General features: G+C 42.9%; 2 protein-coding genes across 4 annotated transcripts in view; both read left to right on the forward strand.

The window, feature by feature from the left end:
• atp8b1 (ATPase phospholipid transporting 8B1) overlaps positions 1-1,169 on the forward strand; it is a 141,865-nt gene extending 140,696 nt beyond the window's left edge. Inside the window, exon 28 of one of the 2 annotated variants that reach the window (XM_048544699.2) lies at positions 290-1,168. In XM_048544699.2, coding sequence (XP_048400656.1) covers positions 290-520 — 231 coding nt within the window. In that variant the 3' untranslated portion in view covers positions 521-1,168. Of the gene's footprint in view, positions 1-289 lie in introns of both variants that reach the window. The other variant, XM_048544708.2, reaches the window with a different exon arrangement.
• Positions 1,170-8,635: 7,466 nt separating this feature from the next.
• The window catches only part of nars1 (asparaginyl-tRNA synthetase 1), a 45,824-nt gene continuing 30,451 nt past the window's right edge, over positions 8,636-24,008 (forward strand). The window contains exons 1-4 of one of the 2 annotated variants that reach the window (XM_048547009.1): positions 8,636-8,764; positions 17,395-17,477; positions 17,565-17,630; positions 22,128-22,220. In XM_048547009.1, the coding sequence (XP_048402966.1) occupies positions 8,719-8,764; positions 17,395-17,477; positions 17,565-17,630; positions 22,128-22,220 (288 nt within the window). In that variant the 5' untranslated portion in view covers positions 8,636-8,718. The remainder of the gene's footprint in view (positions 8,765-17,394; positions 17,478-17,564; positions 17,631-22,127; positions 22,221-24,008) is intronic. The other variant, XM_048547013.1, reaches the window with a different exon arrangement.

Consider the following 24,008-nt stretch of genomic DNA (forward strand, 5'->3'; position numbering starts at 1 on the left):
GGCAGGGACCAAATGGACACAGACCATTAGAAAATAGATGACAGGTTAGACAGAGGATCTTGATCGCAGGCTTGGAGGTCCGAAGGGTCTGTTCATGTGCTGTAGGTTTCTTTGTTGCTATAGTTGTCTCTGTCGTTTGTGTTGCATTGCAGGAGTGATGAACGCTCAGACTTTACAACAGACATCTGTGTAGGTTCTCTGTCTTGGCAGACAAACATCTCTCCACAAGCTCTTAAATTAACTGGTGGCAATGCTTTAAACATTTTTTTTAAAAAAAATTTCATTACAGATTCAAATGAACCGCAAAATGTACGAGATTGAATTGCGACCTAAACGAAGTAGACCAAGGTCTTTCCAACGGAATGCATCTGTTCGTCGATCAGGTTATGCATTTTCACATCAGCAAGGATATGCTGACCTCATTTCTTCAGGTCGCAGTATCCGAAAGAAAGGAATACGCTCTGAGCCAGGTGTCAGCAAAAGTAGGACATATGAAACAGCGGGTGCAAATGCAAGCTGAAACCATCAATGTTCTGTTGCCTCATTAAGACTTTCTTTGTATTTATAAACAGCTTGACAGAGAAATCTTGATTTATAAAAATATATAACTCTCAGGATAAATTGGAGGAAGATTGGAACGTGTTTCCTCACGTGTACACTGCGAGATATAGAATCCTTCCAATTTGCACACATCTGAGGACTGTTTGGTTTTTTCAGGAGCCAACCATCATTTAATTTAAACCTGAAGGTGGAATGACTTGCTTTACCAGCGCTGTCCCTCACTTAACTATGGTGCAATTAAGGCTTTTGTCCACAGAACTGCAATAAAGAAAAGTGAATTTTGTTTTATTGACTTGCAGTGAATACCTGAACAGTTGAGGTGTTTTTAATGTTTACATTGAAGATTTACATTAATCAATTTTTATTAGCTTTTGAGAATATTAAAATGTTGTTTCCTTTTATTTGATACTTTACAAAATATGAAAACATTCTTTCCCTTTTATATTTTCTGCGATATTATCCAGGCTTTTAAATATACATTCCAAAAAAGAGCATTACGAATGTGCACTGCCATTTTTATGTTCAGATCTGACGTTCTTAAATATATTTTTTTCAAAAGTAATTGGAGACTTAGCTTAAATTTTTTTGCAAACCTTTTAAAATGATTTATTACTTCTCCTTTGTCATAAATTAAAGAATGTGTGTTTGTATATAGTGATATTTCTAGGATTTTTTCTGTACCATAAGAGGATGATTAAACAAACATTTAAAAGTATGAATTTGTGTTTAATTATTCCATCAGTGTAAATAGAAATGTAGTAAACAAAAGCAGAAGTGAGCCATTCAGGCCTTTGAACCTGCTCCGCCATTCAATATGATCATGGCTGATCATTCAACTCAGTACCCTCTTCCTGCTTTCTCCCTATACCCTTCGATTCCTTTAGCCACAAGAACTGTATCTGTCTTCTTGAAAATATTAAATATTTTGGCCTTAGCTCCTTTCTGTGGCAGAGACTTCTATAGGCTTGTCCTCTCTGGGTGAAGAAATTTCTCTTCATCTCAGTCCTGAATGGCCAATCCCATATCCGTGGAGACAATAGGAACTGCAGAAGCTCGAGAATGAGATAACAAGGTGTGGAGCTGGATGAATACCGCAGGCCATGCAGCATCTTAGGAGCAGGGAAGCTGACATTTCAGGCCTAGACCCTTCATCAGAAAAGGTTGGGGGCGTGGTGTAGTGGAAGAGGGAAATAGGGAGAGAGGGGGAGGCAGATGGAAGATGGATAGAGGAGAAGATAGGTGGAGAGGAGACAGACAAGTTGAAGAGACGGTGAGTGTAGGTAAGTGTATGTGAGGAGATAGGTCAATCCAGGGAGGATGGACAGGTCAAGGGGCTGGGATGAGGTTAGCAGGTAGGCAATGGGGGTGCGGCTTGAGGTGAGAGGGGGTAATAACTGAGAGGAAGAACAGGTTAGGGAGGCTCCTGAGATGCTGTTTGGCCTGCTGTGTTCATCCAGCTCCACACCTTGTTATCTCGGATTCTCCAGCATCTGCAGTTCCTATTATCTCTGATACAATTTTAACCCCACTGTGAAGCCTCTTCTAAGGATGCCTAACCCGAAGAAGTTACTCTCCTACCTCTGGACAAACATCGGGGGATCTCTGTCCCACTGTAACTCTCTTGTGATCTCTTCAGCCCTGAACCTGCTGGACCATGTCCTGAAGCAAACCAGGTACTACGGCCACATCACCTTTCTTAGTACCTTCCTACGGAACCAGATCATCCCCAATGGCCTCCAGTCCACATTCAAGCCTTCCCAATTTTGTCCCAACCATGACAATATCTATGTTCAGAACATTGAGCATCCCACCCCCCCAACCTGTTCTTCGTCTCACCTACCACCTCCTCCCACCTCAAGCCGCACCCCCATTTCCTACCTACTAACCTCATCCCGCCCCCTTGATCTGTCTGTCCTCCCTCGACTGACCTATCTCCTCCCTACCTCCCCACCTACAATCACCTTTACTGGCTCCATCCCCGCCTCTTCAACTTGTCTGTCTCCTCTCCATCTATCTTCTCTATCCATCTTTGATCTGCCTCCCCCTCTGTTCCTATTTATTTCAGAACCCTCTTTCCCCCCATTTCTGATGAAGTGTCTAGGCCTGAAATGTCAGCTTTCCTGCTCCTAGGATGCTGCTTGGCCTGCTGTGTTCATCCAGCTCCACACCTTGTTATCCCATATCCTATGATGTAGTTCTGGTCCTCCCAATCATCTGGAACATCCTTCCTGCATTTACCTTGTCTAATCCTGTTAGAATTTGACAGGATTCTCAGATCTGCCCCTCATTCTTGTAAACTCAGTAAATAAAGTCCTAACTGATCCAATTTCTCTTCATACATTAATCCTGCCCTGCCCAGGATTGGTATAGTAAACCTTTGTTGCTATTCCTCCTTAGCCAGAACATCATTTGTTAGTTTAAGGAGATTGAAAACAAGTGTGGATTAATTCAGGAAAACCAGCATGGATTTGTTAAAGGCAAATTGTGCTTAACTGTAAAAAAGGAAAATTTAAAATATTGCACGTGCTGGACATTGGATATAGAATTGGAAAATGCTGGAAATACTCCAGCCTGCTGGTATTTGCAAAGAAGGAAATAGAGTTCATGTTTCAGGTCAATGACCTTTCATGAGAACTGGTAAATGTTTAAAATGTGATGTTGCATCTCTGCTAATGTAATGGAACAGAAACTAGGCCCTATCCAGAGTCCCACTACACTAGAGATTGAACCATTGTTGCTGCCTCTCTATGTTACTCACTTTATGGTTCCCCTCATCACCTGACCTGACACTTCATTTTTCATTCCATTTGCTTTCTCCTAATTTTTTTATTTAGATTGGATTAAATTGTACTTTGAATATTGTGTTTCATAAGCATGCGGTCAGAGAACTAATAATGTGTTGCATGATAACCCTGTTTGCGCTTAAACATTATGATTGCATGTTAAAGTTAAAAGACCTACATTTTTAAAGGCGTGGAGATTATGGTGCCTTCGGGTCTTCAGCAATGCATGGCCCATATCCTCTAAACATTTTCCATTCATGTCTTTACCTAAATGTCTTTTAAATATCAGAACTGTATCCAAATGCACCACTTTCTCTGGATGTTCATTCCACACACAAATCACTAAATATAAAAAAAAATGCCCATCATGTATTTTCTAAATCTTTCTCTTCTCGCATTAAATAATGCTCCCAGTCTTGAAATTCTTCACCCAGGAGAAATGAATTATGTAACTTGTAGGCAGGAGTTGGCACACCTGGGCAGTGGGTATAAAATATGGTAGGTTTAGGAATCTCTGTCCTAGTTATTATGTAGAGGTGTTGGTGTTGGACAAGGATGGGCAAAATCAGAAGTCACATGACACCAGATCATAAACCGGTTTATTTGAAATTACAAGCTTTTGCAGCACAGCCCCTTTGGCAGGAGCAGTGAGAATCATAGAATCCCTACAGTGTGGAAAAAGGCCCTTCGGCCCAAGAAGTCCACAATAACCCTCCAAACATCCGACCCAAACCCATCTGCTTATAACTCACCTAATCTACATATCCCTGAACACTATGGGGCAATTTAGCACAGCCAATCCACCTAGCCTGCACATCTTTGGACTGTGGGAGGAAACCGGAGCACCCAGATGAAACCCACACAGACATGGGGAGAATGTGCAAACTCCACACAGACAGTCGGCCGAGGGTGGAATCGAACGTGGATCCCTGACGCTGAGGAGCAGCGGTGCTAATCGCTGAGCCCCTGTGCTGTCCCTCCGACTATCTGAAAGGCACAGTGTTTATAGCAGAGCGATCAAAAGATCATACAACTGGTGTGAGTAGAATGTCAGATACTAAGTATCTGCAGGTGACCAAGAGAATTAGATGATGCCTCAAGTGTCCACAGCTGAATAACTAGTGAAGGGTTAACCCATAATCTGATTAAAAGAGGCAAAGAGATAATTTGGAAAAATTAAAAAGTAAGGTGGTGCTAGAGACAAACCAAAAGACAGGAATAACATGATAGACATAGGAGTTGCAGGCTGAGTGTCTGGCCAAAGTAATGAGTAATTCAAAACCATACAAACCAATTAAGGTAGAGAGATCTTAATTTATCCAGGACAGTAAAGAAGATTTTACAGATACAGAAGTGTGGTGGGATCACATGTAGCGTTACATGAACCCAAAATCATGATCAGCCTCTGATATTTAGGTAAACGTCCTCCAAGGCAGACTGAGATAAACACCAACGCAGAATCACTGAGCAGAGACTGATAGCCAAATTCCACACACATGAAGACAGATGCAACCATGATCTTGGGGTCACGTAATGCTACATGTGACCCCACCATACTGTCCTGTATCTGCAAAATCTTCCTTATTGTCATGTTTTAACACCATCACCTGGATAAATTATGATCACTCTACCATAATTAGACCCTTGGTGTGTGACTTTTCCCTATTATGTTATTCCAGTCATTTAGTTTGTCTCCTGCACCACCTTATTTTAATTCTTTGTAGTTATCTCTCCACCTCAATTAATTGGATTCTTGGTCATCTCTTCACTGATTATTCAGCTGCTGATACTTTACTCACACTATCTGACACTCAGTTTCCTGCAGAAACTTATTTATCCGACACTCCACTCACACCAGTTGTAGGGTCTTCTGATCTCTCAGCTCTTGATCTCTCTGCTGATAAACTCTGTGTCTGCGTGTTCTCTCTTGCTGCACCTGACGAAGGTGCTGCGCTTGAAAAGCCTGTCTTTTCAAACAAACCTGTTAGGTTTTCACCTGGGGTCATGTGACTTCTAACCTCGTCATCATTCTCCATCAAAGACCAAGCAAGATACGAACTATAAAACTGCTTTGTAACTAAAATGCCAAATTATAACTCTCCAAAAACCTGTTAAGGCCTCCTGCTTGTTGTGTTGGCTTCTTCCACAGAGGTCACTATTAGAAGGAGTTAAGAACATTAAATTTTGTTTTTCATGTTGTGCTTCACAAAATTACTGCTAAAAAGTGAAAGTTCCTTAAGGTAGAATCTTAGAATTAGCTTTATCATCACATATACTCAAATGAGGACAGTGAAAAGTCAGCAAGCATTTGCCGTGCTACCTTAGGACAAAGGTATCTAGGAACAGATTCTTTGGTACAAATTCCTCAGTGGTGGTGGGGGGAGATTAGAAAAATAAATAAAACACGTCGACGCACTGATGATGTTACCCAGCAAGGTAATGAAACATCTGCGGAACAACAAACCAGCTTGGCAAGCCAACCAACCTCAACGCCCAAACCCCAGCTACAAATCTACTCCAAAGCTTGAGAAATAATGTCTAGCGTTATGGGTCATAGGAATAACTAAGAAAAATAGTGAAATAAAGGAATTCAGAATAATAGTGCGTCCAATCCAGTCCACAGTGCTCTCAGCTTCTCGTCCGCATTGGGCCTTGCCACCAGACTATGCTGGGTTTCATCTTGAGGCTAAGAGACCACCCTGCAACCATTTTGAGGCCAAAAGTCCATTCTGAGGCCATGCCAGGCTGCTGAGAGACTGCCACATTGAGGCTGGGAGTTCAGGCCACCACTGAGAAATTCTGCTTGAGCAGACCTACCCAGCACCATCGTGGATCTGAATATCTGCATTACATATTTCATAACAGTGGAAATACAGCAAGGTTGCGAATGTTGTAGGTTAATACTACCTAAGCATAATTAACCTGGCATTGACACTTCCACTTCCCAACCCTGATTCCTTATTCCTGTTTTGACAGCATTGCCTTGATAAGTTGTTATGATCTCTGTACCTTAATTAGTTTGTATAGTTCTGAATTATTTATGACACTCAATCACACACCCATATTCTCAAACCACTCACTCAAACACAGTAGCAAACACACACACACACACACGTATACACACTCTCACATAAACACACACATACACACATAAATCTATGGGGTGAATCATTTCATCCAAGATGTTTGTTTATATGTAGATACATTCTATTTTGTTCAAAAACACACAATTTGTAGTCACGGTCAGTGTGGCATCTTATAAACTCCAGCTTTTAGAATAAAACCAGCCTGATTCCAGTTTAAAACCTTGAGAGATTCTGAACAAAGCCTCGCACCAGTGTCTGATCTGAGATGTCACCTTTTGTACATTCCTGTGGATCTGCCTAATTGTCAGGACAGCACAGGACTGACATTGACTTTATAAATACTTTCCACAGCATCTAACACTCTTGGTCACCTGCAGAGACTTGTCATCTGACACTTAGTTGGGGTAGCACGGTGGCTGAGTGCGTAGAATTGCTGCTTCACAGTGTCAGGGGCCCAGGTTTGATTTCAACCTTATAACAAACTGTGGAGCTGGATGAACACCACAGGCCAAGCAGCATCTTAGGAGCACAAAAGCTAACGTTTCGCGCCGAGACACTTCACCAGAAAAGGGGGAGGGGGAGACAGCTCTGAAATAAATAGGGAGAAAGGGGGAGGTGAATCGAAAATAGATAGAGGAGTGGTGAAGAGGAGACAGACAAGTTGAAGAGGCAGAGATGGAGCCAGTAGAGGTAGGGGCGGGATAGGTCTGTCCAGGGAGGACGGATAGGTCAAGGGCGTGGGACGAGATTAGTAGGTAGGATGTGGGGGTGTCGCTTGAGATGGGAGGAGGGCTAAGTGAGAGGAAGAACAGGTTTGGGAGGCGGGGATGAGCTGGGCTGGTTTTGGGATGCGGTGGGGGAGGGGAGGTTTTGAAGCTTGTGAAATCGACATGGATGCCATTTGGGCTGCAGGGTTCCCAAGTGGAATATGAGTTGCTGTTCCTGCAAACTTTGGGTGGCATCACTGTGGCACTGCAGGAGGCCCAGGATGGACATATCATCTAAGGAATGGGAGGGGGAGTTGAAATGGTTCACGACTGGGAGGTGCAGCTGTTTATTGCGAACTGAGCATAGGTGTTCTGCAAAGCGTTCCCCAAGCCTCCGCTTGGTTTCCCCAATGTTGAGGATGCCACAACAGGTACAGCGGATGCAGTATACCACCTTGGCAAATGTGCAGGTGAACATCTGCTTGATGTGGAAAGTCTTCTTGGGGCCTGGGATGGGGGTGAGGGAGGAGATATGGGGGCAAGTGTAGCACTTCCTGCGGTTGCAAGGAAAAGTGCTGGATGTGGTGGGGTTGGAGGGGAGTGGAACGGACAAAGGAATCACAGAGAGAGTGGTCCCTCCGGAAAGCAGGCAAGGGTGGGGATAGAAAAATGTCATCATGCAATAAACAACTGCACCTCCCAGTCACAAACCATTTCAACTCCCCCTCCCATTCTTTAGATGACATGTCCATCCTGAGCCTCCTGCAGTGCTACAATGATGCCACCCGAAGTTGCAGGAACAGCAACTCATATTCCGCCTGGGAACCCTGCAGCCCAAAAGGTATCCATGTCGATTTCACAAGCTTCACAATCTCCCCTCCCCCCCCCATCCCTGCATCCCAAAACCAACCGAGCACGTCCCCAGCTCCCTAACCTGTTCTTCCTCTGACCTATTCCCTCCTCCCACCTCAAGCCGCACCTCCATCTCCTACCCACTAAGCTCATCCCACCCCCTTGACCTGTCCGTCCTCCCCACCTACACTCACCTCTACAGGCTCCATCCCCGCCCCTTCAACTTGTCAGCCTCCTCTCCACCTATCTTCTCTATCCATCTTCGGTCCACCTCCCCCTCTCTCCCTATTTACTTCAAAACCCTCTCCTCATTCCCCCTTTCTGTTGAAGGGTCTAGGCCCGAAACGTCAGCTTTGCTGCTCAGCCTGCTGCGTTTATCCAGCTCTACACCTTGTTAGCTCTCTTTCTGTGCATAGATGCTGCCTAACCCGCTGCGGTGTCCGGCGATGTTTCTTTTCAGTCCACATTCCAGCAAATGCAGTAATAAGCGGCTGTTCTCTCCCCTCTAGCCCCACCACCCGGTTCCAGCGCTGATTCACTTGACGTTGTCTGATGCAATCAACCGCAGGGGCCTGGATTTACGCATGCGTCCTGAATGATCCCCGCTCTTGGCCAATCAGAGATTCGAGCTCGGCGCCGGGTGGGTGTGTCCCAGTGTCCCCGCCCCACAACCATCGGCAGTTGACGGCCGGAGCCGGGTACAAGGGCTAATCTTGGTGTAGTTTCGGCATGTCTTTTGGGGATATTAACCAAGAGGCGGAGAAGCTGACATTGGGTAAGTGGCTAATCTTGTGGAGGGTATCTGAAGCAGACAAATCCTGGTTAAATGGGTGTCCTCCCAGGCGGCTGCGGTTGGGTGGGGATGGCCGTTTTACTTTCCTCTTGGCCTGGGCTTGGAGGCTCATCCTTCCCTTATGTGGGTGCTTAATGCCTCCAGGTTGTTGTGGGGCGGGTTTCTTAGCCTCCTCACTGCCCTGCAGTGGGCGGCATGTGTTTTGCCATCCGTCTTATGCCGCAGCCCTAAGCATCTTTGGTTCCACACCCAGACAGACCTGTAAAACTGAAACCAAAACTGCAGAAACGGTGCTTTTCACTCAATGGTAACACTGGACGTTATTTCAGCCACCCTTTATGTAAGTGATATTCCTCAATGGATGAACCCAAGATCGGTCTGAAATCATCGAAAGTGCTGGAGCTGGCGTCGTTATTTGGAGGGGGAGGGAGAGATCGGGAGAGAGAGGCAGACTGAGCGAGCAAGAATCAAGGTTTCAATTCTGTTGAAAGATTTTTACTTTTTTTAGTGGTATCGACTTGAGAGTGAGTGTCCTGCATTTTCTGTTTTTATTGTCTGTGCGATAGTACTCTCAACTTTGGCACTCGTTCAACGATGCTAGTAAGGAGTACTTTGCAGGGGTTGAGAGGGCTTTTCCTGGCATTAGTTGTATTCCAGTGCTAAGTCAATGCTGGGTGATCTGTCTGGTTTCATATCTTTGAAATTTTATAGCGATTGATACAGCTGTTCAGGGTAGTTGAGAGTCACCCACATTGCTGTGGGTCTGAATCCCATGTAAGCCAGACCAGGTGAGGATGGCAGATTTCCAGCTGGACTGGATGAGGATTGCACACTTCCAACTGGACCCAGGTGGGGTTTTTTAAAAATGGCTTCATGGTCATCAGTAGATTCCAGACACCTATTATTGAATCGCAATTCCACTATCTGCTGTGGAGGGATTTGGACCCAGCTCCCCAGAAACTTAGTTGAGTTTCTTGGTTAGTTGTCCAGCAGTAATGCCACCAGGCTGTAACCTCCCCACTGAGGAGTGCGCTGGAATACTCCCCACTTACCTGGTTGTGTGCAGTTCCCAGCAAAAGTCGAGAAGCTTGACACTATTCACAACAAAGCAGCCCATTTGATTGGTACTGCATCCATGAGCATCCAATCCATCAGTTCCAGCAGTGTGTGCTATTTACATGGTGCACTGCAGAAAAGGATGAAAAATCCTTCGAGAACACCTTCCAAATCCACGACCACTTCCATCTGGAAGGAAAAGGTCAGCAGATATATGGGAACACCACCCCTTGCAACTTTGCCTTGAAGGCACTCACCATCCCTACTAGAAATATCAGCTGGGTTAAAGTTGTGGAATTGCCTCTGTAAGGACATTATAGGTCAATCTACAGAATGTGGTTCCACAAGGCTATTCAACACCACCTTGACAGGAGTTTCTAGGTGTAATTGAGGACACAGTACAGAGGTTCATCCCAGAAAAAAGAAAGAAAGATTATCCGCGGTGAGATTAGACAGCCAAGGCTGACAAAGTAAGTCAGGAAATATATCAAAGAAAAAGAGACAGCCTGTAAAGTAGCCAAGAGCACTGGGAAATCAGAAGATTGGGAAGGCTACAAAAACAAACAGGATAACAAAGGAAGGAGAGAATCAAATATGATGGTAGGCTAGCTGTAATATTAGAAGTGATAGTAAAAGTTTCTTTCAATACTTAAGAAACAAACAAGAGGCAAAAGTAGACATTGGGCCGTTCCACATTGATGCTGGAAGGCTAGTGATGGGAGATAAGGAACTAGCTGAAGAACTTAATAAGGAATTTGTCAGTCTTCACAGTGGAAGACACGAGCGGTATGCCAACAATTAGGGAGAGCCAGGAGACAGAGTTGAGTATGGTAGGCATTACAAAAGAGCAAGTGCTAGAAAAGCTAATGTGTCTAAAAATTGACAAATCTCCTGGCCCCGATGGGCTACATCCTAGAGTTCTGAGGGAGGTGGCTGAGGAAATAGCAGAGGCTTTGGTTGTGATCTTTCAAAAGTCGCTGGAGTCAGGGAAAGTCCCAGATGATTGGAAAATTGCTGTTGTAAGCCCCTTGTTTAAGATAGGATCAAGGCAAAAGATGGAAAATTATAGGCTGATTAGCCTAACCTCGGTTGTTGGTAAAATTCTAGAATCCGTTGTTAAGGATGAGATTTCTAAATTCCTGGAAGTGCAGGGTCAGATTTGAACAAGTCAGCGTGGATTTAGTAAGGGGAGGTCGTGCCTGACAAACCTGTTAGAATTCTTTGAAGAGGTAACAAGTATGTTAGACCAGGGAAACCCAGTAGATGTTATCTATCTAGACTTCCAAAAGACCTTTGATACGGTGCCTCACGGGAGGCTGCTGAGCAAGGTGAGGGCCCATGGTGTTCGAGGTGAGCTACTGGCTTGGATGAAGACTGGCTGTCTGACAGAAAGCAGAGAGTTGGGATAAAAGGCTCTTTTTCAGAATGGCAACCGGTGACTAGTGGTGTCCCGCAGGGTTCAGTGCTGGAGCCACAGCTGTTCACCTTGTATATTAATGATCTGGATGAAGGGACTGGGGGCATTCTGGCGAAGTTTGCCGATGATACGAAGATAGGTGGACAGGCAGGTAGTGCTGAGGAGGTGGGGAAGCTGCAGAAAGATTTAGACAGTTTAGGAGAGTGGTCCAGGAAATGGCTGATGAAATTCAATATGAGTAAAAGTGAGGTTTTGCACTTTGTGGAAAAAAGAATACAGGCATGGACTATTTTCTAAATGGTGAGAAAATTCGCAAAGCAGATGTACAAAGAGATCTGGGAGTGTTGGTCCAAGATTCTCTAAAGGTTAACTTGCAAGTAGAATCTTTGATTAAGAAAGTGAATGTAGTGTTGTCATTTATCTCAAAAGGGTTGGAATATAAAAGCAGCGATGTGCTTCTGAGACTTTATAAAGCTGTAGTTAGGCCCCATTTAGAATACTGTGTCCAATTTTGGGTCCCACACCTCAGGAAGGACATACTAGCCCTGGAGCGTGTCCAGCAGAGATTCACATGGATGATCCCTGGAATGGTAGGTTTAACGAGTGATGAACGGCTAAGGATCCTGGGATTGTACTCATTAGAGTTTAGAAGGTTGAGGGGAAATCTAATAGAAACTTACAAAGTAATGTATGGCTTAGAAGGGGTGGACACTGGGAAGTTGTTTCCGTTAGGCGGGGAAACTGGGACCCGTGTGCACAGCCTTAAAATTAGAGGGGGTAAATTTAAAATGGAAATGAGACGACATTCCTTCAGCCAGAGAGTGGTGGGCTTGTGGAATTCATTGCCACAAGTGCAGTGGAGGCCAGGACGTTGGATGCCTTCAAGGCAGAGATTGACAAATTCTTGATCTCAGAAGGAATCAAGGGCTACGGGGAGAGTGCAGGGAAGTGGAGTTGAAGTGACCTCCAGCCATGATTTAAATGGCAGAGTGGACTTGATGGGCCAAATGGCCTTACTTCCACTCTTATGTCTTATGGTTGTGGATGAGCAGTAAATACTGGCAAGCCAATGATGCCCACATCCCACAACTGAATTAAAGAAAAGTTGAAGATGATAGAAAGCGTGTGATGCTTTCGCCAGAGATACTGTCATAGCATGAATTTTTTAAAAAAATTCCTTCTGATCCCAGATCTGTAAGAACTGACTTCAGATTTCTTAAGTCATGACTTGGTATACTTCTGAATTGTCGTACTCTTGAAATAATGACTATTTGTTGATGCTGACAAGTTTCAATACCTCTTTTTCTTCTAATGTTGTAAATTGAGGAATTTCTTAATTTCACAAAGCAATCTTAATTCAATAACTTGTTCACTCCTCAGTTCAGCTTCTGCCATTTGAACTACCTTCTTATCAGCATAGCAGGTGTACCTACACCAAATGTACTGCAGCAGTTTAAGAAGGTGGCTCAGTACCACCTTCTCAAGGGTAGTTGAAAATCAGTAACAAAAGATTGGCCTTGCCAACTGTCTTATCACTTGAATTAAAAAATAAAATTAATTTATATTTTTAATACTAAGGAGTGAAATTATTTCATGCATTTGTTAGTTTTCAAACTAAGTCAGTCTGGGAAGCATTTCAAGGGCATTTGCTTGAGATTTTGACCCTGCGAAACAACTTGATAAAGGTATTATTTTTGGATCCCTTTCCTTTAAAAGATATTTATGGTGCAGCAAACATTAACCAAGTCATTTTTAAAAAAAAATTTATTCATTTGTGATATGTGGGTATCACTGGTTGGCCAGCATTTATTACATGTCCCTAGTTGCCCTTGAGAAGGTGGTGGTGAGCTGCCTTCTTGAACTGCTGCAGTCCACTTGCTGTAGGTTGACCCACAATGCCATTAGGGAGGCGATTCCAGGATTTTGACCTCGCGACAGTGACGGGATGGTGAGTAGCTTGGAGGGGAACTTGCAGTTAGCGATGTTCCCATATACCTGTTGCCCTTGCCTTTCAAGGTGAAAGTGGTAGTAGGTTTGGAAAGTGCTGTCTGAGCATCTTTGGTGAATATCTGCAGTGCATCTTGTAGATGGTACACTGCTACTACTGAGCATTGGTGGCGAAGGGAGTCGATATTTGTGGATGTAGTACCAATCAAGCGGACTTCTTTGTCCTGGTTGATGTCAAGCTTCCTGAGTAGTTTTGAGGCTGCCCTCATCCAGGCAAGTGAGGAGAATTCCATTACACTCCTGATTTATGCCTTGTGAATGATGCATAAGCTTTGGGGGGGTCAGGAAGTCATAGTCACACAGCACAGAAACAGACCCTTGGGTCTGACCAGTCCATGCCAAACATCATCATAAACTAAATTAGGCCCACCTTCCCGCTGTGGGCCCATATCCCTCCAAATAGTTCGTATTCTTGTATCCATCCAAGTGTCTTTTAAATGTTGTAATTATCCCTGTATCCACCACTTCCTTAAAAAGTTCATTCTGCATGCAAATCATCCTCTATGACCTGATGACTCCCCAAAGCTTATGCACCTTTCACAAGACACAAGTCAGGAGTGTGAAGGACTTGTCCCCACTTGCCTGGATGAGTGCAGCTCGAATGGCACTCGAAGCTTAACCCCATCCAGGACAAAGCAGCCCTCTTTTACCCTGTATTTTTTTTTTAAAAATTGCCTCTTGTGTCTTTGTTAAATCTCTCTCCTCACATCTTTAAAAATGTGCCCCCAGACTTGAAATTCCCCATCTTAAGTTAACTTCCATCAAATCTGTCCATTCCTCTTGTTATTTTATAAACTACTGTCAGGTCGCACCCCCACCCCCCCCACCACCTGGGGATAAAAGTCCCTGCAAATCCAGCCATTCTCTATAATTCAGTTGAATGCCAAGGGGTGGCATTAGATTGTCTCTTATTGGTGATGGCCATAGCCTGGCATTTGTGTTGCACAAATGTAACTTGCCATTTGTCAGCCCAAGCTTGGATATTGCCCAGATCTTGTAGCATTTGGACATGGACTGCTTAAGCATCTGAGGGGTCACAAATGGTGCTGTACGTTGTGTAATCGTCGGCGAACATCCCCACTTCTGATTTTATTGTATAGAGAATATCATTGGGTGGGCCTGGGATACCACCCTGAAGAACTGCTTCAGAGATGTCCTGGAGCTGAGATGACTGACCTCCAACAACCATGACCAGCTTCCTGTGTGCCAGCTATGACTCTCTAACCACAGGAGAGTTTGCCCCCAGATTCCCATTGATTCCAGTTTTGCTAGTATTCCTTGATGGTGCACTTAGTCAAATGCAGCCTTGATGTCAAGTGCTGTCACCTTCACCTAATATTGAGAACCCAACTCTTCTGTCCATATTTGACCCAAGATTGTATTGAGGTCGGAAGCTGAGTGGCCCTGGCAGAATGCAAAGTTGATGTCGTTCAGCAGGCTATTGCTCAGTAGGTGCTGCTTAATTGCATTGTTGCTGACACTTCCATCATTTTATTGATGACCGAGAGTAGACTAATGGGGTGGTGACTGGTTGGGTTGGATTTGTTCTGCTTTTTGTGTACAGGACATACTTGGGCAATTTTCCACATTCTGTGTAGATGCTAGTGTTGTAATTGTACTGGCACAGTTTGGCTAGGAAAGCAACAAGTCCTGGGGCACAAGTTGTCAGTACTATTGCAGGAATGGTGACAGAGTCTGTAGCCCTTGCAGTCTCCAGTGCGTCTCCAACTGTTTCTTGATATCGTGTGGAGTGATTTGAATTGGTGAAGACCTGCCATCTGCAATGCTAGGGATCGCTGGAGGAGGCCACCTACATGAATGTGCCTAGAATGCTCAGCCACAGTGCAAGAACCTGGGCCCAGCCACAGCCTGGAGTCTAGGCCAGTCCATGAGTCCTGCCCAGAGGAGCTGCGCCACCAACGCCGCTCCCAATGCAGGACACCCAGGAGGGGAGAAAGGCCTGCTATCGCTGTTGAATTGATCATTGAACTCCAGGAATTGGGGCCCGGAAGAACGCAAGACCACAGCCGGCTCATCTGCTTACACTTGCCACCGAAATGGCTGACTCTCGCCTGTGCTCAATCTGCTGCCGTCGCTCTTGCCCATGCTGGATCCACTGCCACTGTGGTACACGGCCCGTGTGTTCCGCTCCTGCCTGGTCTGTGGTTGCAACCCAACTCCTTTCCTCGGCTAGGGATAAAGTTAAGTGTTGCACGGGTGGGGGCGCTGCTTAGGTGCGCGTGGATGGGGGGAGGATAAAATAAATACTGCAGAAAGGGGAGAGAAAGGAGAAGGAAAGGGAACTGGCGAGCAGAGGAGCTCCAACTGGAATGTCTTACCCTACCACCATCTTGAACTAGGGATGTTCAGGCTCGTGGAATAGCTACCAATGAAGCACATCAAATTTAACGTGAGATACACTTTTGATAGAAACTACAATAGAAACTGAAGAGCTTAGTTCTAAAGGTGAAAGTACCAGAAAGGACATGTAGACACGTGCATAAATTATGAATGGTGATATGACAGGTAGATTAAGTAATTAGCGACATCGGATCCTGGGCTTTAGATATAGATGTTGGAATATGCAATCAAGTAAGTTATGACCAACCTTTATAAACCACTGGTTTGGTCTCAAGTGAAGTATGGTGTACAATTCTGGGTGCACACTCCATGAAGGATGTGAAGATTTAGACACTGTTCAGATAAGTCTTCTAAGAATTGCTGAGAGTTGAGAAACTTCAGGAGCATGGATTGTTTGGAAAGTTTGAGAGTAGACTTGATAAATGATAAATGATCTTAATTAATTTTATAGTTATTGACTATCATTGACAGGTCAAAAATTACTGGAGACCAATTTAAGATGAGGTAAAGGTCTTGAAGTTACATGTTTTGGAAAATGTTTGAATGCAACTATAGTTTAGGTTCTGGGATGCACTAACGGTCTTGAGATAGTGGACTGAAGTATGGCTTTCCCAAAGAGATGTTAGATAATTAAATGATGAGGAATAATATCTACAGGACTATGGGGAATAGGTGAGATTGTGTCATCAGGTGCGTTGATCTTTCTCACAAACTCACTTTACTGCTGTAGACAATATGGTCATAGAATAGACAGTGCCTGTGTAAATTTTACCTCCACTGAAGCTAGGGAATTTTATTGAATTAAAAAGCAGAAGCATTGTGCAATAGCCAACTTCAGATATGGCTTAACTTTTTTTTTGTTTGAAAAGAGAGAAAACTTGTTGATTAAACATTTTATTGGAAGCTATAATTCATAGAATCCCAACAGTGTGAAAACAGGCCCTTTTGGCCCAAAAAGTCCACACTGACCCTTGGAGCATCCCACCCTGACCCATCCCCCTAATCTACATGTCCCTGAACAATTTAGCCTGGTTAATCCACCCAGCCTGCATATTTTTGGACTGTGGGAGGAAACCGAAGCACCTGGAGGAAACCCACACAGACACGGGGAGAATGTGCAAACTCCACACAGTTGGCCACTGGATTGGCACAGTGAATTTAGCTGTGGTATTAAAGATTTTAGGTACCACCACAGCGGAATTTTGGAGGATTTTTAAAAATCATCCCTTTTGAAGGTTCAGTTTGTAAAGGCAGTGAGTAAGTAACAGAAGCAGACAGACCAAAGAATCTCTGATTCAATCTTCAATCTGTTCAGATTCATTGGTTACAGCAATACTGGCAGTAAAACGATTTGGATGTCTGGGTTAGCACTTGAGAAGATGACACTTCAAAGAACTAAAGCATTGCTAATATCTGTGAAAATGTATGTTTCTGGAAGAGAAGGGAGGAAATATTTAACCCGTCAAGCATACAATTTTGGAACAAAACGCTTAAGTTCAAACTGATGTGATAGTTTTCAATTTTGATTTGCTGGTGAACAACGTAACTAGTTCATAATTCTGCTGTTCCCCTATTACTATCATTTATAATTTCATGAATCAGCAAATATGTGATGTAGTGAAATAGTGCATCAAATTAAACATACTTGCATGTATAGCTGTTGGCATGTGAAGCACTTTGTAGTATTTGTGAGGATGAATTTTCCACAAGAGAATAGGCCTCTAATGCTTGTATCTACAGAAATAAGATTTTCAATTTTAACATTTTTCAGCTGAACTGTATGTCTCTAATGGTGAAGGAGATGATGAAACTGGAACAGGAACAAAGGACAAGCCATTTAAAACAGCTCTTCGGGTAAACTTTTAGTCAGTAACAGAAATTGAAATAAATTATTTAATAAAAATACATACAATTTATGAACTGACTCTGTTCCTTTTGTAGGCCTTACAAGTGGCAGGGAAGGAACCATTTCCAACTATTTATGTGGATTCCCAAAAAGAAAATGAGGTGAATACAATCTTTTTTAAAAATGTGTTTTTCGTAACATTTAAATTTTAAAAAATCATTTTGTAGGGTATAGAGGCTGCTTAAATGGTGTCCTGTTCTGGAAGCAAGCATCGTAAAGTTTCATGTTTGATTTCTGCTCTGTAGTCTTGTTTTGAGTCAGAGGCTGCAAATGTAGGAAGTCTGAATGCATCTTGCACAATTCTTCTATGTGGAAAAATATATTTTGGAAAAGTCCCAAATTAATTGAAGGGCAACACAAATATGTAATTAATCTTTTAAGCTATTGGTGTCTAATATTTTTCATTTAATGTATATTATTTTTATATAAAATAACATCATGTTAGATTGTGATTAACAATTTGAGTTGGTGGACCAAATGATTCTGAACACTGAATGAAGTATGACAAGTTTTTTTTTTTGCTTGAGTTATTAAAAATTAAAACTTAAGACAACATTATTTGATTAAAAACTGTAATGTGATTTAAACATTTTATTAGGTTCTGTATTGGTGTTTTAGAATTAAATTAAAATAAAATTTTTGATAAGTGAATACATTCTAAATCACCTCATATACAAAGATGAAGTTGTTAAAAGTTCTGACTTGCACAAGCTTGGATTTGCTTAATCATAATGCAACAAAGAAAATGGTAGGCTGAAACTCACTTTCTGTTTGCAACACACTGGTCAACTTTCATTTTTGGTTCATTCAATGGACAATATACGTATTAAGTTGAACAGTCTCTTTGCTTGCTGAGAAAACTGGATATGACTTTGGGTTTTGTATGTTTCTTAGTCATGATCTTGCTTCACTTTGGTGCTGTGTTTGTGGTGTTCCTTAATTGACAGCCAAGATGATGCCCAAATGTCTGCAAATAGTACTGCCTTTTTATCCCAACTCTCTCTTTGTTTCAGAATTTCTGTTGTTTAAGGAACTGCTAACACGTACATTTGATAATCTGTCCTTCTCCTTTGGCCTGAACTAGCCTGACCTTTCCTCAATCTAATCCTTAACCTAGAAAAAAACTTGTGGATGGTAACCTAGGACTTTAAAACCATAAAACTCTTGAAACCCTCTGATTTAAGGAAAACTATGGGGCACAAACAATGGCACTTATATGTGTAATGTCACTAAAATTACCATGGTTATTTATTTAATGCTCCCTCTTTTCTGATAGTCTGTTAATTGTTGTCCTGCTTGGACACATCAGTAAGGTTTTGGAGTAGATCTGTAGCTCGGGTTGTGGGTATTGAGGTTGGTTGGCTTGCCGAGCTAGTTTCTTGTATCGCAGACGTTTCATTATCATGCTAGGTAACCTCTTCAGTGCAGCCTCCGATGAAGTGTTGGTGTGTTTTCCCGCCTGGTTTTTAAAAGTCTGGGGTCCGTGGAGATGGATTGCCTCACTTCCGGGTTTCCATCTTGGTAGAATATACGTGGGGTCGAGTTCAATGTATTTGTTAATAGCGTGCTTTGCGGAGTGCCATGCTTCCAGGAATTCTCGTGCTTGTCTCTGCCTGGCCTGTCCCAGGATCTTGGTGTTGTCCCAGTCAAAGTCGTGGTTCTCCTTGTCCATGTGGATTGAGATGACTGAGTATTGGTCGTGTCTTTTTGTAGCCAGTTGGTGTTCACGTACCCTTGTTGTTAGTTTCCTTCCTGTTTGTCCAAACAACAAGGGTACGTGAACACCAACTGGCTACAAAAAGACACGACCAATACTCAGTCATCTCAATCCACATGGACAAGGAGAACCACGACTTTGACTGGGACAACACCAAGATCCTGGGACAGGCCAGGCAGAGACAAGCACGAGAATTCCTGGAAGCATGGCACTCCGCAAAGCACGCTATTAACAAATACATTGAACTCGACCCCACGTACATTCTAGCAAAATGGAAACCCCAAAGTGAGGCAATCTATCTCAACGGACCCCAGACTTTTAAAAACCAGGCGGGAAACACACTGCTTCACCGGAGACTGCACTGAAGATGTTACCAAGCATGGTAACGAGATGTCTGCAAAACAAGAATTGAGCTCAGCGAGCCAACCAACCTGGACACCATTAGTTTTGTTCTTTTGTAACAGTGTCAAGCATGAAAATTTACAGAGTTGGGTTGGTCCAGCTAAGATTTGTTTAAATTTCAAGGTATCTAAACTGAAATTGGAGACGTAATAGTGCAGGAATCAAGGCAAAATTCCACATCTCCACTACTGCTGGTGGAAGATGCTTGTCAATGCTCACATGATTATGTTCCTGAAATCAGCCAGTCATTGTGAAGTAGTTTAAAAGGCATACTGGTGGGAGCCTGTATCTGAGCACTTTTCCATTGAACTACAAGTCAGAACAAGTCATGCTGTCATTTTATAGATCAGTTCTGGAGCCTTGATAGTAGTTTTGATATGTATCTCCAAAATGGGTTGAAATTAGAAGGGATTGATTTAACCAATATGTTTCTGGCTTTTTAGTGCACAAATTATAAGACGCTTCACCTCGTCTTTTAATTAATTAATTCATGGGACATACATGTTGCGACAAGGCCAGCATTATTGCCGATCCCTAATTGCCCGGCGACTAAATGGCTCACTAGGACATTTTAGAGTGCACGTAAGAAATGACTCCCCTGCTGGGGCTTGCATGTAGGCATGAGGCACCTGCACACTAAACCACAAGGATGTCACATTTCTTTCCCTGAAGGACGTCCGTGCACCAAATGGGTTTTTGTGACAAATGAATGTGTTTCTTTGGCTAGTTTGTCATTCCACATTTTATTCAATGCAAATCTGTTTGAACCATGTTTGCAAAATATTAGCCAAGGGGCTGAATAACTTGCCCAATGATGGGAGAAATGCCTCCCACGGGCACGGGCATGAAAGAAATGTGAAGTCATTAAAATATTAGAAGTTGCAGTAACCCCACACTGATTTGGATGAAAGTTATACATTAGAAAAATTTTGTGTCTTGCTGGGAATGGGAACAGAGAAAATGGAGCAGGAACTGATCCACCCTCCCTTCGTCGTCAGTCGTGCCATCTCAGGAATCAGTCTGGTAAACCTTTGTTGCACTGCCTCAATAGCTGGAACATTCATCCTCCGATAAAGAGACCAAAAGTGTGCCCAGTAGTCCAGGTGTGGTCTCACTGAGGCCAAGTACAATTGGAGCATGACATCCCTGTACCTGTACTCATTCTTATGTTGTTCATAGGAAGAGGATTCCAGAACCAGGAGCAGGAATAAGCAATTTAGCCCCTCAAGCCTGCTCCGCTATTTAATACGATAATGGCTAATCTCATCTCATCTCAGCTTCAACTCCACTTTCTTTTATGCTTCCCATAACATTTTAACTCTTTACTCATTTAAAAAGTCTGTCTATCTGCTCAAATGTATTCAGTGTCCCCAGTATCCACTCCACTGTGGTAGTAGTAAATCCCACATTGCATGATGCTTTTGCATGATGAGAAGTAATTCCTCCTTACTGCTATCTTAAGTTTGTCACACCATCGCCTAAAAGTATAACTTCACATGCTAGATTGGCCGTCTTGGAAAAGCTTACACTCTGTGTCTATTTTGTCAGTTCTTCTTTGCATCTTAAATTTCTCAATTATATCTGTCTCAATCTTCTAAACTCCACCAAGTATAGGCCTAAACTGCTCAGTCTGTACTCCTAAGACAAACCTTTCACCTCTGGAATTCATACCATTTGCCTCTTAGCCAACTGCTGAACCTGCATGCTTGCTTTCAGCATCTGCTATACACGGACACCCAGGTCTCATTGCACAACCCCCTTTACCGATCTATACCAATAAGATAATCTACCTTCCTGTTTTTTCTAGTGAAGTTGATAACCTCACATTTATGCATTTTTCCACTCATTCAACTGGCCAAATCATTGAAGCATCTTTTGATCCTTCTCACAACTCATCCATCCATCCAACATTTTTGTTCCGTGCAAGTTTCCCCCCCCCCCATCTAAATCAATAGTATATATTATGAACAGCTGGAGTCCGAGCAATGATCCCTCCATCACCCAGCTCGTTAGTGCTCAGTAAAAGACCCACTTATTCAAATTTTGTTTCCTGTCTGCCAATCTGTTCTCGATCTATGTCGGTACACTACTGAGATTTCATGCACTTTAATTTTACATGCTCATCTCTTATTAATTTTTTGACCTTATCGAAAACTTTGTGAAAGTTTAACTAGGATCCACTAGCTCTCCCTTATTAACTCTACTAGTTATATCCTCAATTCCAGTAGATTTGTTAAGCATGAATTCCTTTTTATAAATGTCCATGCTGGCAGCCTGATCCTGTTACTTTCCAAGTGCTCTGCCATTTAAGACTCTAGTATTTCTAGAATAATTGTTGTCAACCCACGAGTTGTTGATTTGTTTCTCATCTTCTCAATGACTGAACTATTGGAGATTTTCCTTTTTGCTTTTGGTGACATCATTGTACTACCATAATAGCTCCCAGATTGCATTTCACATCTTCATTTTGTTTTAAAAGCGCTGGGAGGTTATATCAAAATCACAGATGAAAATTGTTAGAAAGCTCTGGCAAAGGGATCAAATGAAGAATGAATCAAAAGAAAAGCGGGAGGTAAGAAAGATCTTTATTCATTTCTCCCTTCTCATTTGCACCTTTCCTGCAGTGATACCCAGGATTTGAATTCATGCAGTGCTTACCTTTGGCACTTTACTTTGTCAAGGTATTTCCAATTACTTTTGAGGTACAATAAAAAGAACCATCCTACGCATTCAAAGAATAACATGGAAACATACACAAATAGGATAGGTAGAGAGTCATGTCGCAAATTGTCTCTCATCCTCGTGTTGTCATAATGCAGTAGTGGAACTGCTGATAATCAGCATTAAATCTTGTATCATTTTGTCTGCAACAGACCCGCATAGGAGATAAAGGAAAGTACTGGTATGGAAAACTCTGGCATACTATGGGTTCAAAGGCAGAAATCACAGGCTCTAGTTCTGGGCCAGCCCAGGTCCCTGAGCCAAGCACAGTGAGCTCCCAATGCTTGTGTACTGTTTAGTGGGCCCTCATGTGTGCCCTTGTTCTAGGCCCAGGTTTGAAATGAACCTCCTTCCATTTATACTACATTTATCACATCTCTTTCACACATTAGTTTGTAAATCTCAAGGCAGCAAATATGTTGGCAGATATCTTGTAAAGTGGCTTACTCTTCATTTAACTTTTCATCACATGACTTCTTGTACAAATCCGATCTTCACAGAGCTGAAAACCAATCTTCCTCCACATTAGTGCCTGCTTTCTCAAATTACAGCTAAATACTGTCACAGGCACTGAGGGAAACTTGCTCTTCATATTATATCATACGATCCTATTTGTTCTGGGAGGGGAGGGGAGAATTTTGTTTAACATTTCACTCTTAAGACAGCAGCCCTGGTATTGAGTGCTGTACTCAGTCATGCACGAGAGTGTCAGATTTGCTCTTGACCTCAAGTCTCACTCACTGGATTAGAACTTGATCTGTGATTTTTAAGACCATATGAAATAGGAACAGGAGTAGCTTCAAAAACAAAAACAGATTGCTGGAAAAGCTCAGCAGGACTGGCAGCATCTGTGGTGAGAAAGCAGAGTTAATGTGTATCAGATAATGGGAACTGCAGATGCTGGAGAATCCAAGATAACAAAGTGTGGAGCTGGATGAACACAGCAGGCCAAGCAGTGCTCCTGAGATGCTGCTTGGCCTGCTGTGTTCATCCAACTCTACACTTTGTTATCTTAAGCAGAGTTAATGTTTTGGGTTCTGGTGACCCTTTCTCAGAAGCAGCTTGTTTGGTTCCTCAAGCCTGCTCTGTCATTCAATAGGATCATGGCTCATTAGACATTTCTCACATCCACTTTTCTGACCTTTTCTCTATAACTCTCAATTTCCATACTGATCAACAATCTATGCATGTCAGGCTTAACTATAATCAAAGATAGTAAGAACTACCGATCCTGGAGTCGGATAACCCCATGTGGAGCTGAAGGAACACAGCAGGCCAGACAGCATCAGAGGAGCAGGAAAATTGATGCTTCAGGTTGGGACCCTTCTTCAAAAAAACTATACTCAAGAAGTCGACCCCAATAGTTCTCTGTGGCACAGAGTTCCAAAGAGTCAAAAGCCTCGGAAGAAATTCCTCCTCATTTCAGTCTTCAATACAAATTTTGAAACTATGCCCTTTGGTCCTCGACTTTGTCATGAGGGAAAACATCTCCTTAGTATTTACCCTGTCAAGTCCCTTAAGAATCCTACATATTTCAATGAGCTCACCACCTCTCGTTCTTCCAAACTGCAACGAACGGAGTCCCAACCTGTTTTATTGTTTGCTCTTAAGACAATCCCTCCATCCTAGTGAACCTTAT

The sequence above is a fragment of the Stegostoma tigrinum genome, chromosome 1 (genome assembly GCF_030684315.1).
Source record: "Stegostoma tigrinum isolate sSteTig4 chromosome 1, sSteTig4.hap1, whole genome shotgun sequence".
Lineage (NCBI taxonomy): Eukaryota > Metazoa > Chordata > Chondrichthyes > Orectolobiformes > Stegostomatidae > Stegostoma > Stegostoma tigrinum.